The 16,237-nt window shown below is 26.4% G+C and overlaps 1 protein-coding gene across 1 annotated transcript; it reads right to left on the bottom strand.

Moving 5' to 3' along the window:
- Window positions 1–486: 486 nt before the first annotated feature.
- On the bottom strand, window positions 487–3,298 carry LOC105627892 (elongation of very long chain fatty acids protein AAEL008004-like; the record flags this gene model as incomplete). Its single annotated transcript, XM_012209165.1, has 4 exons — window positions 3,253–3,298; window positions 2,211–2,479; window positions 1,540–1,842; window positions 487–636 (listed from the first exon to the last, which is right to left on the bottom strand). Coding segments are annotated over exons 1-4 (768 nt in total), but the record flags the coding sequence as incomplete, so codon positions are not given.
- Between the last annotated feature and the right edge of the window lie 12,939 nt (window positions 3,299–16,237).

Genomic DNA, 16,237 nt, shown 5'->3' with positions numbered 1-16,237 from the left:
TTGTATGTCTTGTGAGACATCTCGCTTGTGTTTTGCGGACACTGGTTTCATCGATAAATTAAAAGAGTAAGAAATCTTAACTGATATTTTGATAGCCTTTATTGAATACAAGAAGTAAGTCGATATCTTTACAGTACGGTCATTAATGAGGAATTGACTTCCTCTTTCGGAAGTGTCGTGATGTTCACAAAAAAAGAAAAACATGGACGATTACGCGAGCATTCGTCGTGCGAGATCAAAAGTGTGACCGGCAATTACATACGCGACTATACCTAATAAATAATATTAAGTAATGAAATGATTATCATTTATACATATATTTATTTTATAATATATTTATAATATATTTTATAATATATTTAATACATATATATATATATTTAATAAATAATATTAATTTTATGTATAAACACGCATGCGTTTAATTAGTATTATTTGTTTAATTTAAATAATTCAGAATTTATCTTAATTATATTTTTGTTTAGATAATTTAGTGTAGGTTTTTTTATAAAAATCATAGAATAAGTACAGAAACAGGACTAAATTTCCAATAAAAATAGGTATGATTCCTCGAGGCGCTTCGCAATTGGAATTTGAAAATTGCAGTAGAATCACTATCATCACGATAAATTGGACCTAATTTCAATAGAAAAATATTTTAAAAAATATTACAAACAGATACTACAATGATACTATACTATTTAAACAGAAAAATATATATTGAAGTACGTGTAATTAAAATATATTTTAGAGAAAATTATAACGTAAATTGTATAACTTCTTTTCGCTTGTGTAACTTACAATCGATTAATAAATAATAATTCCCAGGTCAACAAAACGAACAAGCTGTAATTAGGTATAACAATGTAATATTTATTACTCGCAACTATAATTTTCAACGATATAACTATAAGTTTCAACGGTATGTTTTGACTTTACTTAGTTCTCATCAGTCATAGAAATACAAAATTATCCCATATATCCAATTAGAGTAACATATTATGAGGATCATATCATCTTTTCATCTTCGAATAATAATAGATGGTATAACGCAATAACCATATTATATTTAGTCACATTTGTCAAATTATAAACGATGTAATGATGAGTTCATAATTCCAAATTAATTTTTCGATTAATAGCGAGAAAGGGCGTCAATATGAGTAAAAGAAGAAAATTCTAGTAGCATTATTGTTGTAGCTTGATATCAAATTATATAAGATGTAAGTATGTCCTTAATAAAATTGGAAAATTGGTTGGAAAATTAAAGTAATCATGAAAACAAATACAAATTAAATATATTGGTAAGTTTGCAGCTGTCTATTACGAATACGAAATAAAGAACATGAAATCGGTTACTATTCAGTAATACTTATCGTTGAAAATTATAGTTGAGAATAATAAATATATTGTTATACCTAATTATAGCTCGTTCATGTTGTTGATCTGAATGTTACTATTTATTAATCTATTTTAAAGAAAAAGTATAATAACATTGTGTGATTAAATTATAAACTATTATAATATATTTATACCTACCATCTGCAGTTTAGTTACAAATGGTTTAATAGGAGATATCATCTGTTGGAGTTCCGAACTCAATGCAGCAATGAAATAGTACATATACATGATTACATGCACGGCACAATTCATCAATGTAATAAATGTCGCCCTTTCATCCAAAATATATTTCAAATAATACCAGAGAAATATCAAATTAGATACATGATGATACACGTGTAAAGCAGAAACTTGGTTTTGTTTCTTTCTTAGTACAAATACACAAGTTTCAACGTAATCGAAAAGTTTCAGAAAAATTAGCCACCACATCAAATCAAACATCTGAAATGTAACTATTATGGTACAAAACGTATAAAGTATTACCATTAAAATATAAAAAATTGTTAGCGTAAATATCAATAATCAATAATAAAAGAACCATTATTAAAAATTATTGATTAAGTAATATATTAATTTTGCTTCGAAATTTAATACATAAAATTCAAATATAAAACTTTTATTTGTATTAATTGTTTTTTGTGCTGATTAAAATCTGTCTAACGAATATCAATATAATTTTTTAAAACGTATTTTCTGCTTCTCTTTAAAATTGATATAATTGCAATTCACATATTAAATTTACACATAATAATATCTTTTATATGAGTATTATGAACAATCTTTATAATTAATATATTATAAGAACATACTTTAATCGCATTAAGAGAATCTGAATTAGGCGATGTACATATCAAACTGAATTCTGAAAACCAGCCATAAGATACATGCTGTTTAACGAACCATAAGTTTACCAGAATTTGAATCATGTCATAAATTAGAATAAAGTTTCTCAATTCATATGGCGGTCGATCTTTCATGAAACGTGGACCAGCATAAAGAACAAAATACATATATCCAAAAGTAATTAGCATTAGTGGATGTGGCGAAGACACAAGTGGCCATTTGCGAGTTCGTTCGACTGCAAAAATATAATTTTTGAAATAATGTAACCTTTTTCTAAAAATAATCTGAATGATCTTTTTTCAATAAAACTTTAGAGTACTAATACTTGCAGGTGTACGATGTTATAATAAATATTTTAACATAAGAGTTATATGCAAACAACAATTTTTTGCAAACAAAAAATTTCTATCAAAATTAAAGAAGTATCATGCTTAAATATTTAACAAGTATTTTTACGATTTTTTTCAGAAAATATCCTTTATTTTGATAGAAAATGGGACAGCAAAAATTTTCGAAATTTTTTCCGAAGATTTTCTTTCTATTCTGTAAAAATGAATCAGTGTATTATTAATGACTTCAGTGTTACACTTATAACTGATTCAATCTATAGAAATCATAAACCAAAAAGTCAGTATATTATTATTGAAAAACAATAAGTATTTGCTGATGATTACATCAAATTTTTATAACTTTATAAATGCAACAATAAAGTTACTGATTCAAGAGAGTACATTTTCGGCGATTTTAAAATTAACTTTAAAATACTTTAAAATACGCGCGCACACATATACATTTATTAGATATCATAAATATATAACATTTATTTTTATTTGGAAATTTTATAATTATAAATTTTATAATTTTATAATATCAAATTGTGCTATTAATATAAAATCTAATTGCTACTAATATCTATAATGTAAAAATGTTTTTTCAAGAATTCGTGTCATATTTCTCTAATGTCGTATATTAGAAAGTATGAACTTAAAAAGATAGAATATTACTTACCCGATAATTCTTCGAACAAATAATGATATAATTCTCCTAAACCCATTGTGAAAAAAATCGGTATCACAATTGTTTATTATATCAATATCACTTATTTAACTTATCTTATTTAATTTTGTCATTTGTCAATAAAGCAATGGTTACCTCCGTAAGTTCGTAATGCTAAACTGCTTCTGTACAATCACCGTACTAGTATTTAAAGCAGCGAGAGATGAACTTCGAACTTAGGATTGAATGTAATTCCGATATAAATGTAGGAATGAATGTAATTTTACTAGAGAAAATTATTCTATTAAGAAATTTTTCATTATTTAAAACAAAATAAATTACTAATAAATAAACCGAATAAAAGAATAAAAGAATTAATAAAAAGTAAAAAAGTTAATTATCTTAAAAAACAAATTAATTTCCTTAAAAAGTCCAGCAAGATTTCGTTATGCGATTTATGTTGAGGAATCACATTTGCAGTAAGTAACGTGATTACTTACATTGTCCTCCCATGAGAAGTTTACGGAATAACTTCGAATTGTCGATTTTTTCCCATCGAAGAAACAAAGAAGGAATTATCATTTACTTACCTGAAACAAAAAAAAGAGGAGTAAAAAGTGACAAGAAAAATGAGGGCATTTGCGAGTAAACATGAATATATTATTGCAGTATATCAGAGTAATCATCTTATGTAATTAGTAATAGTCCGATATACGTGTCGCAATGTGTAATTCAATTATAAAACACACACCGTTTAAGATAAATACCATTCCATGTTTTCGATGCAGGAGAGAATGGGAGAATTGCAAATATTTAAGGGAAAAGTTAAACAAAAAAAACTGACCATTATTTATTAATTATAGAAATCATTAAACGATATTGCCTTTAAACTATAAATAGTTAACATTTATACTTTATTACTATTAACATTTAAATACTATTAATATTATACTATTAATAAATTATGCAGCAAACAAAACACGATTCAGCATGGGAATAGATAACGGATAATAAATAACTATTAATTATTGTAATTTAAATGATTGAAATCTCTTCTTTAAATAAAGATTTTTATAATTGATAAATACAGTATACCGATCAAAATTATATTACCTTTCGATTTTTCGAGCATAACTTTTGTCAAAGTGAATCGAAATTTATATAGTAGTCACTTGGTAGCAGTTGTACCTTGCACGTAATATAATAAAATTTGACAATGTACATGATTTTTTAATTCTTTACTAATTTTCCGGAAATCGCATAATTATACTTTCTTTACTTTTTGTGATACAGCTGCAATTTTTACCATCAAAATCTAATTTTAGTAGTTAGATATAGTGTTTTACATTATAACAAATACTCGAGTTGCTTAAGATATAGATGAACGACAATAGAAAGTCATCGTAAAAAACCAAAAATAAAGATAGTCACACATAAGAAGCTCGCTTAGCAATTTGACATCTGCAAATCAACGGACAACTAGATACTTCAACAATGGTCTGATGTCTTTTACAGCAACAAAAATAAGTTCATGTTGTTTGGTAATGATGGTAATGATGATAAACATTGATTTGTCGTTCCAGAAGATGTCAGATCATTGCTGAATTATCTAGTTGAAGTATGCTTTGGCTCATTCCACTCGCGCCTTCCAATTCTTTGTGGAAATAAATGATTCCTTCACGAGTCCCCGTTGACACAATCTTCCGTCCTGCAGATGACGGAGTACAATCTGCATAGATGGAATAAATTGTTCAGAAGTCGATATTTTTTCAGCAATGTCTGGCACCAGCGTGGATTGCTGCGGGATATGCGAAGGATGTTATGCTCGACGAGAAAAGTAATGTAATGTGGTCGGCCACTCTTCTTTTTCTTAACACAGCTTCACTGGATTTTTCAACGCTTAAAAAACTTGGTTTGGAGATGCCAAATTGCTGGGCGAGCTTCTTATGTATGATTATTTTTATTTGTAGCTTTACGATGATTTTCTGCTGCCGTTCATCTATATCTTGAGCATCACAAATATTTGTCATAATGTAAAACACTAAATCTAACTATTAAAGTTAGGTTATAACGATAAAAACTGCAGCTATCATATAAAAAAGTAAAGAAAGGACAACAATGCGATTTTGAGAAAATTAGTAAAAAATTAAAAAATCGTTGGGTACATTGTCAAATTTCATTATACTTTATATACAAGATACAACTGCCAGTGTCTACTGTAAATTTAAGCACATTCGATTCACTTTGACAAAAATTACGCTCAAAAAATTAAAAGATGATATAATTTTGACCGGTACTGTATTATGTCAGCTTTATTTAATTTTTTCTAAGATATTCGATTCATCCATTTCCTCGCACATCCTCGATATACACACAGTTATAAGAGAGGAATAATTTTATAACAGTTACTATTAAAAGAATAATTCAATATATTATATTCAGTACATCCAATTTTTTTCTACTGAACATGTAATATTTTTAGAAAATTAATTCTAAATATTATATAAATTTAAATTATTATAAATAAGTTTATAAATAAGGTTATAAATAAGGTTATAAATAAGTTTAGGCTAATTAAAACAGTGACAAAAAACTTATCTAATAAGTTGACATTATTTCTAAAGAATGTTATATTTTTCTAATACCCGTTTCCAATATAGATTAACTTTAATTTCGGTTCAACATATTCATCGTCTTTTTCTAGTTCTAAAGATTAGAAAAAAAACAAAGAGTAAATTGATGAATCGAGATTCATCTAAGATTAATCTACTAGGGGAAACGGGCAAGTTATTCAACTAGTCAAAGAATCTATTCTATATTTTGTATGTTTTTTTCACAAGAAATTTGTTTTCCTATCATATCAATAACTTATTAAATACTTTATATCACAATATACGATTGTCTCACAAAATTAAATTTGCTTCAAAGAAACTGCAACCAATAATGTTTTAATTATACGTTTCTTAAAAGTATACTTAACAATATCTAAAATTATACAATTTGCAATTATGGATGAAATCTATAAACGTTATTACTCAAGCATGAACTAGATGTCATGAGACAATTAGAAAGCCTTAGCGTCTTAAGACATAACTTGAGATAGTTTTGAGATTAAGAACAGATTATGCATATGACTTACCAATTCATCGCCATTCTATCTAGGGGCCTATTCTGTAACTGTAGTGTTACAGTCTCTTGCGCAACTTTTCTGCCATGTAAACAAAATAATTATGCTGTAATGCTACAATTGCAGTCCTTACAAAATAGGTCCCTTAATTTGTAATATACAGACATTACTAAAATCGAACAATTTCTTTAAACAGAATGTTTAATTTAAACAGAATGTTTTTAATGAAAAATTAAATATTACAAAAAATTTTTTACGCAGCACTTGGGGGATCCCTGTAGAGCACAATTATTCGATATATTCCCCATTAGCTTGAATAACATCTATTCTCTGTCTGAAGCGTTCGCACACGCACATTGTAATGTAGCGCTGTCCATGCCGGCGAATGCTGTCTCAATAGCGGTCCTTAATGACGTCACATTGGAATACCGACTTGTTTGTGATCCTTTCAACTACGCTCCATACATGGTAGTCCAAGGGATTTAAATCTAGCTGTTGGGAAGCCAGAATAAGAGCTGAAGCTCAGTTTGTCCTGGCAGCCTCAGAGAGCATCTGTCGTACCTTTAATGTGTATGATTTGTATCGAAGGTCCTTCTCGGCAATTCGGTGCATTGTTGGCTCGTTTACACCAATAATCGATGCTAATTTTCGCAATTAGCCAGAGTAATGCCAATGACTGCGGGAGTTCTCGCGATTTTTTCGCATTCTTTCGAAGAATGTCTCTTTCTCTCTGGCATACTGGAACCTTTATTGGACGGTTCTAAAACCATATATTTTGCTACAATGTCATAAACAGTTGATCTCGAGTATCTAAAAAACTGAATTATTTCCATCCAGCGCGAAGGCCTTCGATGATCGCGGCTCTTCGATTATACTCCGTATTTGGTTTCAACATCGTCATTCAATCATTTTGAGAATATGACTGTTTATTAGAAACATCAGGCTTTCTTGGACACCAACAACAATCTCTGGCGGAAACACAACATAGCGGAAAATTTAAATTGAAATTTGTCCGGTGATGCATTCTGTGTTTTACTCTTTGCAATAGATGCAACTAATTAAATAGTAGCAACGAAAAACCTGTAAATATTAGAGCAGTTGAATGAAACGTAGCGAATATTCAGACAGTATTATCAATTAAAACCCATGGCATACACAAAAATGTAAGGCAGTAAGCAGTAAGCAAATTGGCAAATCACAGTAAAGACCAGTAAGGCTAGTAGCGAATTCAATGTTAATTTCCATATTGCTTTCGTTTCATTGCTTTTCATTTTTGTACATGGCATAGGCTTGATATGTTAATAATCTCTATGGTTGGCGAGGCATTTCTTCCATTGTAAAACCAGACGACGAATGTCCTGTTAATAAATGCATAAAATTCCTTGTGCTGGGATGGAATCCAAACAGCCTCTTGTACATTCAATGGAAATTTTCTGCCTTTCAGATTCTTCTTCAGTACCCTGATTAAATTTTTTTAACGACGGAATGATAAGAAAACTTCAATGACAACATTATATCGAACTGTCCGATCACTGGGACGTTTATCTTAATATCTGCGCAATATAATAATTCCAAACTGTTTATAAAAAAAAATTATAGATTCCGGATACAGGTCTCCAAAAATCGTAGCAACACAATTCTGGTAAAATACTATAATATCCAGCCTAAAGCCCAGACAATTGTCGTTATGCAATTTTCATATCTGTGAAGACCTGAAAAATCTGAAAGAAATTTCCATCGAACGCAACAATGCAAGCGACTGCGAGTGAGTACGATCTCAGCCTAAAGAGTTTTGAACAGGACGTCCATCTTCTGATTTCACTATGAAACAAGTGTTATGTCAATTATAATAATTATTAATATGTTAGTCGATTTCTACATCTGAATTTTCCATTCGCGGCGTTTTATTTGCCCTAATAATAGAAAAATTTCATGAAAATTGACCTTGATGTTCGATATTTTTTAATTTTTACATTGAATATGAGTCAAATCAGATCATAGAAAAGAGTCGAATGATTTGACTCATATTTTGTTCTTCAGAAGCCAAATATTTATTACCAAAATTAAAATTTGAAAAAGTGTTTAGCCGTTTCTGAAAAATTTTGCAGACAAGCGGGACAGATGAATGGACTAACTGTGTACATTCAGAACAACAAACGTTCACTGAGATCTTTCAACTGATTGACATATTCCGTTAGATTCTAAAATATAGACCAATTAGATAAAAGAGCTTATTTACGGTAGCTTATTGTCTACGGTAAATCATAGTATCTACAACGAGATTGCCGTATAGGCCAAATTTCTGCGTTCGTGTAAAAAAAATAAAACAAAATATAAAAAATGACATAGCATATTTATGCATCCTAGCAGATTTCAGCTTATTTACAGGATCTTCAAATACGGAATGTACCTATACTTGCTTGTTGAAATATTTTGGGAACCGATTACACGCTCCAAGAGAGACTCTGTTGATTAAATAATGCTGTTAAAATATTCAACTAAGAAAAAAAGAAAAAGGAAAAGAAAAATCTTGCTGGGGCAATTGCTCGATTCACTCATAATGTATTATTGTGTATTTGACACAATAAATCATATGATAATTTAAATCTTAAGCCTACACTGAGAAAAATCTGGTTGGATTAAATACTAATTCTGATGAAAAACAGACGAATCAAAATTTTCTAGTTAAATTTATTAAAATTCTAGTTGAGATAACTAGAATTCTAATTAATATAATTATTCTGATAAAAATAAGAATTTTAGTAAATTTTACCAGAAATATTGTATCAACCAGAATTCCAATTATCTCAACTAGAATTCTAATAAATTCAATCAAAAATTTCTGATTCATTTTCAACCAGAAATTTTTTTCAGTGTATTAACGCATAGTTGATTTATTGGAATGTCATTGTGTAATACAAAATATATGATGCTATCGTATATAATAGAAGGATATTAATAACAACTTTCCAGATAAAAATTTAGTTCCATAATAAATTTTATCTACGTAAAATGAAACTAAATTTTTTACTAATAATCTGTTAAGACTATATATGATCGAACGAAAGACTATTTTCGATCATCTATAATTTGTGTCAGATTTCATGATAAAATTTTATTTATAACATAACAAATAAATCAAGATTAATACGAGCCAGTGTTCTCCGATACCATAATTATATTCTTTATATTATATCCTTAGTTCCTTCTACATTTGAATTACACTACTTATGAATTAGTTTTTTAAAGTCCTGTTCCATAAATCTGTTTCGTAAATCTATTTGAATATTAAATACTAATTTATCTATGAGACTTTTTATATCCATTAAAAACATTTTCTCTAACGATCTTTTACAAATAATATACAATACAAATAATATAATGTTTATATGTAGATTATATCTTTAATGCTGTAGAAAAAAATAAATTCACATATTTTTATTCAAGAATCAGAATCTTCATTAATTTTTCGTGCTGTAATTGTTTAAATAAGCAATTCTGCACTGTGACCAGATTTCAGTTTTTCTTTATGAGGAGCATCTCTGAAATCTGAAATGTGTGATATTGTATATAATATTTTTGCATATGATATTTCTTAATCCAAAATCTTCATATTTTATTAATATTTTAATTAATTTGCAAAATATAATCTGTAATAATTAAATAATGAAATGGTTTGTACTACAAAAATATTTTTTTTGTATTCAATCGTTCTTGTCATTACGTATCTGGCTTATATTGACACATTGCAATTTTTATTTTTTGTCGTATATATCATATAATTTCATGAGCTATGATATTAAAATTCTGTAAACTCTCTTAAGCTGATTAAAACATCTCTATCTCTATTATTAAATTTACATTCTTAAACTGTAGTTTCTATTTATAACTTTATAATTAAAATTTATAATTACCTATAATTTTGTACGGCGTGTATTTTAAGCATATATATTTTAATATGTATGTTTATATATATATATATATATATATATATATATATATATATACATAAAATATGTGTGTTGTATTTTAGTCAAATATTTTTTGTATTAGATGTATAATATTATATAAAAAATTCTTATATCTTCTTCTGATATAAAATATAAATTATTTTGAGCGAACTATAAATTATCTAAGCAGATTTTATAACGCAAAAAAAAAATAAATAGAAATAAGGGGAATTAAATAATTTTGCTAAAATATACATCAACAGAAACATGACTATCTTTTCTAAAATAAATAAATGAATATTAAAAGAATTTTTTTCGTTCTAATTAAAATAACATAAGTGTTTTTTTGCATATATTTAAAAAATTATTAACGCTGAATAGCATTATAGCACATACATGTATCAATATCCTATAAACCCTTGGTTCAATTCTAGAGAGCCTAGTCGAAAAGAGGCATCAATTGATCACGTGACTCTGAATAAAAATTACATAAACATTATTTTAAGCATATTTCTCTCAGTCCTTTTTTATAATTTATTTGATTTTTATGGACAGATTTCACTTATTATTAAATAAAGTCTACATTCTTGAATTTTATGACTTAGAATAATTCTTGCAACATGTTGGTAAGGAAGATCTAAATAAAAGAAATGCTAATATTTTAAAAAAAGTTTACATTAAATATGTCTCGCGATCCCGCCAGATTTCTTATATCGTATGAAGTGTTGGAGGTATTTACATTCTGGTTATTAAGAGAGCTGACGATAGTAATACTGAATTGAATATTGATTTGAACGAAGGAACAGGCAGAACAAAGATTAAGAACAAGAATAAAGATTAAAAATTATGAACTGAAAAAAGAATCAAAAAAGAATCGAAAAAAATCATAAAATTTTACCAGTTCGGTTACAGTATTATAAACTATACAAAATTTGGGTTTCAGTTTCAGTTCACTAAAAAAAAACAAGAGTTCCGAAACGGTTTTCAATCCCAATTTCAGTTCGGTCCTTGTTGAATTTCGAAATTTTTTGGCGTTTTCAGCACAGACTCCGCTTCACAGGCATGTAGTAATGCATATACTTTAATGCTATACTAATGCATATACTCCTGGAAAAGGATTTTCAAATCAATAAGAGAGGAAAAAAGTAACTCTTACACAAAATTATATGATTTAATATAGAGGCGACTTCAGAATCTCTTTAAAAAGAAAGATTTACATTACTGCTCAGAAGTTTGGACACTCGCATAAATTTTATCGAATAATCATGTAAAAAATTAAAACTTTATAAAATAGCAATTGTATTATTTTTAAAATATATTTTAGATCACTTGTATGTACACATATTAACAAATGCAAATTTATAAATTAGTTTTAATTTTGTATATCAAAAAATGCTGTCTTTACTTTGTAAAACATTGATAGTATAATTGATAAATTTCAAAAATTTATTCAGAAAACACAAATGTAAGCTCATACTATGGTATATGTTGCCAGCCTATCCCTATAGGTGGGGAATAGACTAGCAAAAGCTTTATAAATTATTTTTAATTCTATATGAAAAAAACGAATTTTTGAAATTTATCGATTACACTATCAATGTTCTAAGAAGTAAAGAAGTAAAGTTCTAAGAAGTAAAGAAGTAAATCATTTTGGCATATAAAATTAAAAATAATTTATAAAACATTTGTAATTATTAATAGTATGTGTATAAGTGATCTAAAATATATTTAAAAAATAATACAATTGCTGTTTTGTAATGTCTTAATTAATAATTTTTTTACATGATCATTTGATGAAATTTATATGGGGGTCCGAATTTCCACGAGCGGTAGTGTATACAAATGTTCGATCTGCAAATTACGTGTTTACAAATGCTGAGCGAAGGCTCGGAATAATAAATAAAGCAGTAATTAATAAGTAAGTATTCTAATAGTAAGTGTTCGATCTTGCAAAAAATGGCGTTGCAATATGTTAGATAAGAACAGATGCATATGTTAAGTGCACTGAACTATATATACAATGAAATGGGCATCGAAGAAAATTCGTCATTCTGGCATCTCTTTAATAATAAAAAATGTTAATATCTTATATAACCATTGCGCAGTGGAAAAAAGAACAGTAATATCACATTTTTAGTTCAAATGAAAATATAATATATTCTATTTTTTAAAAAATTATATCATTTGATAGAGCAGCGTTTCAACTTTAAGAATCTGTTTTATTAATTATGGTACAATGATTTTTAATGGAGTTATGAACAATCAAAATCAGTTCAATCCCTCATTCTAATTTTTCTTTTTTCATAAAAAATAACTATTTTATTAAATATGTTATCCAACAATTATTATTATTATTTATCCAATTATTATTATTTATTGGTAGAAATAAGCCTTGTTGTATACATATGTAGAAAACAATTATTCTGATCGTGTAATAAATTTAAAGAAATGTTATATAATTATATTGCTGTATAAAATAAAGATTAAAAAAAAATAAATATCAAGATTATTTTAGAAAAAATTAATATAATATATGAAAAGTAAATATACAAGTAATACAAACACCAAATATAATGTCTATTACTAACATTATTTCTACTACTTATAATGAAGTAAGACAAGTAATTTCTGAGAATAATAATGTAAGTTATAAGATCCAATGTGACAATTGTGACATTTCTTATGTGGGACAAAAAGGAAACTCAATACCAGAATAAAGCATATTAAAAATATAAAGCTTGACTCATCATTAAGTATTCGGTTATAATGGAACATATATTACAATACAATCATAACTTTAATTGAAAGAATGTCAGAATAATGGATATAGAATCAAATTATAATAAAAGACTCATTTCGGAAACACTACATATTAAAGAACAGTTAAATGGAATAAATTTTAAAAAAGACACCGAATCTCTAGATGACATATACGTTTATTTGTTAAATTTAATTGCTAATAATAACAAAAACGACAGCTTAATTCTTTTGACTTTTTGACATACATATGGTATCATTTGTATTTATACTCTCTCACAGTTAAGATCGGTCTGGCATCAGTGAATATAACCAATTCTAAATTCTATATTACAATTTTAATAGACTGCTGCTAACTTGCCATTATATAGAATTTCTATATACCTTCATATTAATGAAAGTTACATAACCTTTAATCTTTATATATTCCTTGATAATTATTTAATTTTGTCAATTGACATTATAAATTTAAAGCGTTTGTTATTTATGTTTTGCATTAAGCTTTTGTTCAAATAAAATTTTTATACATACACGTACATAAAGTTATAATTTATTATTGGTTTATCATATTTTTAGTTTAGCTAAAGAAAATTTGTAAGTTACAAACTGTTTAATGTCTTTATAGTTTAATGTCTTATAGTTTCCATTTTGACGATAATTCTATTTAGTTTTTCTACTAATATTATTAAGCATGTACATACTTTTTATACGATTTGACATCAAGTTACATCATTAATATGAATGGAATTTATTCATTTATTCATACTGACTATTCATACTGATCTTTTCTAACTGTTAATCAATGAATTGATTTGAAATCATGACTCTTCACGTTTATTTTTCATCAAGTTTGACTACATATGATATGTGGTCCAATATATCATCCTTTGTAACGAAGGTGAGATGATTCTACAAATCTGTTATATGGTAACTCAAATGTGAGATGTTCCTGATAATATGTTAATATAATTAGATATTTGATTGAGTATGTATGTATTTCTGCGGCTGATGAGGGCTAAGTATAATTGAAACGTATCGTTGAAACTTATCGTTGGAAAATTATAATTTATGATTAATAAATATTATTTAGTACATCTAACTATAGCTCGTTTAATGTATTGACCTGAGTTCTCTTTTACTATTTACTAATTTGTCTTAAGTTTTATACGAGCAAAAAGAAATGATATAATTTATATTATAATATACATATATGTAGGTATTTGTCAGATAACACATATATCTTTGCTTAAATATTAATATTTTACAAAATACATTAATTGTTTGATTACAATCGATAATATGCATAATGTTAGATATAATTTTAGAGTTAGACTGTGTCAGTAAATTCTCGATCGACAAACGTGACGTATGTTGATTGTATATACTTGACAGTTATGTCAAACTTAGTAAATCAAGAGAGTGATATCTTTGATTTATGGAAAGTACTAGTTAATATTACTTCGCTAACAATATACTACGGATACTGATAATAGTGATAACTTCCAAATATGAGAAAATCTCAACCTATTTTTAACTCGATTTTTTTTAGCTCGAATTTTATTATAATATTTAAAATGAGAATAATCGCATTCACGAAAAAGCAATATCAAAGTATTACTGCGCAAAACAAGTTGCATTTTTTTCAATTCATATAAAAAACAAATAAATATCCTAGGAACAAGATAAAGTAATTATTATAAACTAAATATAATAATTATTAAATTCATCTAAAAATAATTTATAGTGCTTAAATAATATACGCTATGTAATTTCTTTATGTATAACAATTCTCGATTAAAAACATTTATAGTAATTAGATGTATAAAATTAATGTTTTACATATTATATACATTTACATAAAATATTATTAAAAACATTAAAACATTAATTTTAATAAAACAATCTTTCAAGATAAGACTCATTCAATCGTATTCTTGATTTTATATTGTACATAACATGCATTTCATTTTTTGCGTATATCGCGTAAATAAATACATATACATATTTAGCATTGGTGTACTGTTAATTGTTTAATTGAATTGCATACATAAAACAATCCATAAACTATATTCTCTGTTTATTGTTTCTTGCTAGAAAAAACTGATATGTTTGCAAGTTACTAATATATTTAAATTACAATATTAAAATTACATTTTATAAATTCTGTAATGAATGCGCGTCACTGAATTTATAGTAATATTCGATTACAGTAATACTCGATTACAATATACAGTTACATTACAAATACTCAATTATACTTTCATTTCATTTCCAAATTTCATCTGACTCTTTAGACCCGTATTAATAAATGTTTTTTATAAAATGCACAGTTCAAATATATTCATACTCTTTCAAAAATACTATGACATAAAACTTCAACTTGTATTTTTTCGTATTATAACAAAATAATTGATTACAGAAATAACGAATAACAATAAATGTCTGTTTTTTCTGTATATTATAACAAATAAATTCCTTTTTTTCGATAAGAAATGAAGATAAAAAGCAATTTACAGAATTAATCATAAAAATTGTTTATAATAATGAATTTGTAGACATCAATATTATTACACGGAAATGAGTAGCATTATTGCTAATGACAGATTAATAATTTAACGGTTTTTGCAACTCTTGCATATTAATGTTCACAGAAACAATATTCATGAAACAATATTCATGAAATAATTTAAAAGTTAATTTATGTTAAGTTAATGTATCGTACAATGCATACTTTTTGGAAAGTTGATATTTATTTTCTAAAATCAAATTTAAACAAGAATTATTTAAAAAAGGAAAATATATAATTATAGTTATCAACATTGAATAAATTAATAGGATATTTTTGTAATAATAAAACTTCATTGTTGATTTGATATTAAATTTCAAATGCGTATTAATTAATTTCATTATCATACACAATCAAGCATTTTTCAAAATCCTATACTATTGATAAAAAAATTTTTATATTAATATTTATTAAATATAATATAATTAGTAACAACTTGATAATTAAAAAAATAACATATCTATTGAATATTATACTTACTTATCTATTTTACATTTTAGAATCTGATTTTTAAAATTTATGTTATTAACTGATTAACTGATCTGGCAACGAAGTTTCATTCAGGTTATACAGGGTGGTTCATTTAAATCGATCTTC

This window comes from Atta cephalotes (genome assembly GCF_000143395.1).
Source record: "Atta cephalotes unplaced genomic scaffold scaffold00010, whole genome shotgun sequence".
Classification (NCBI taxonomy): domain Eukaryota; kingdom Metazoa; phylum Arthropoda; class Insecta; order Hymenoptera; family Formicidae; genus Atta; species Atta cephalotes.
The sequence above is the reverse complement of the archived record's forward strand: the minus strand, read 5'-3'. Positions and strand labels throughout refer to the sequence as shown.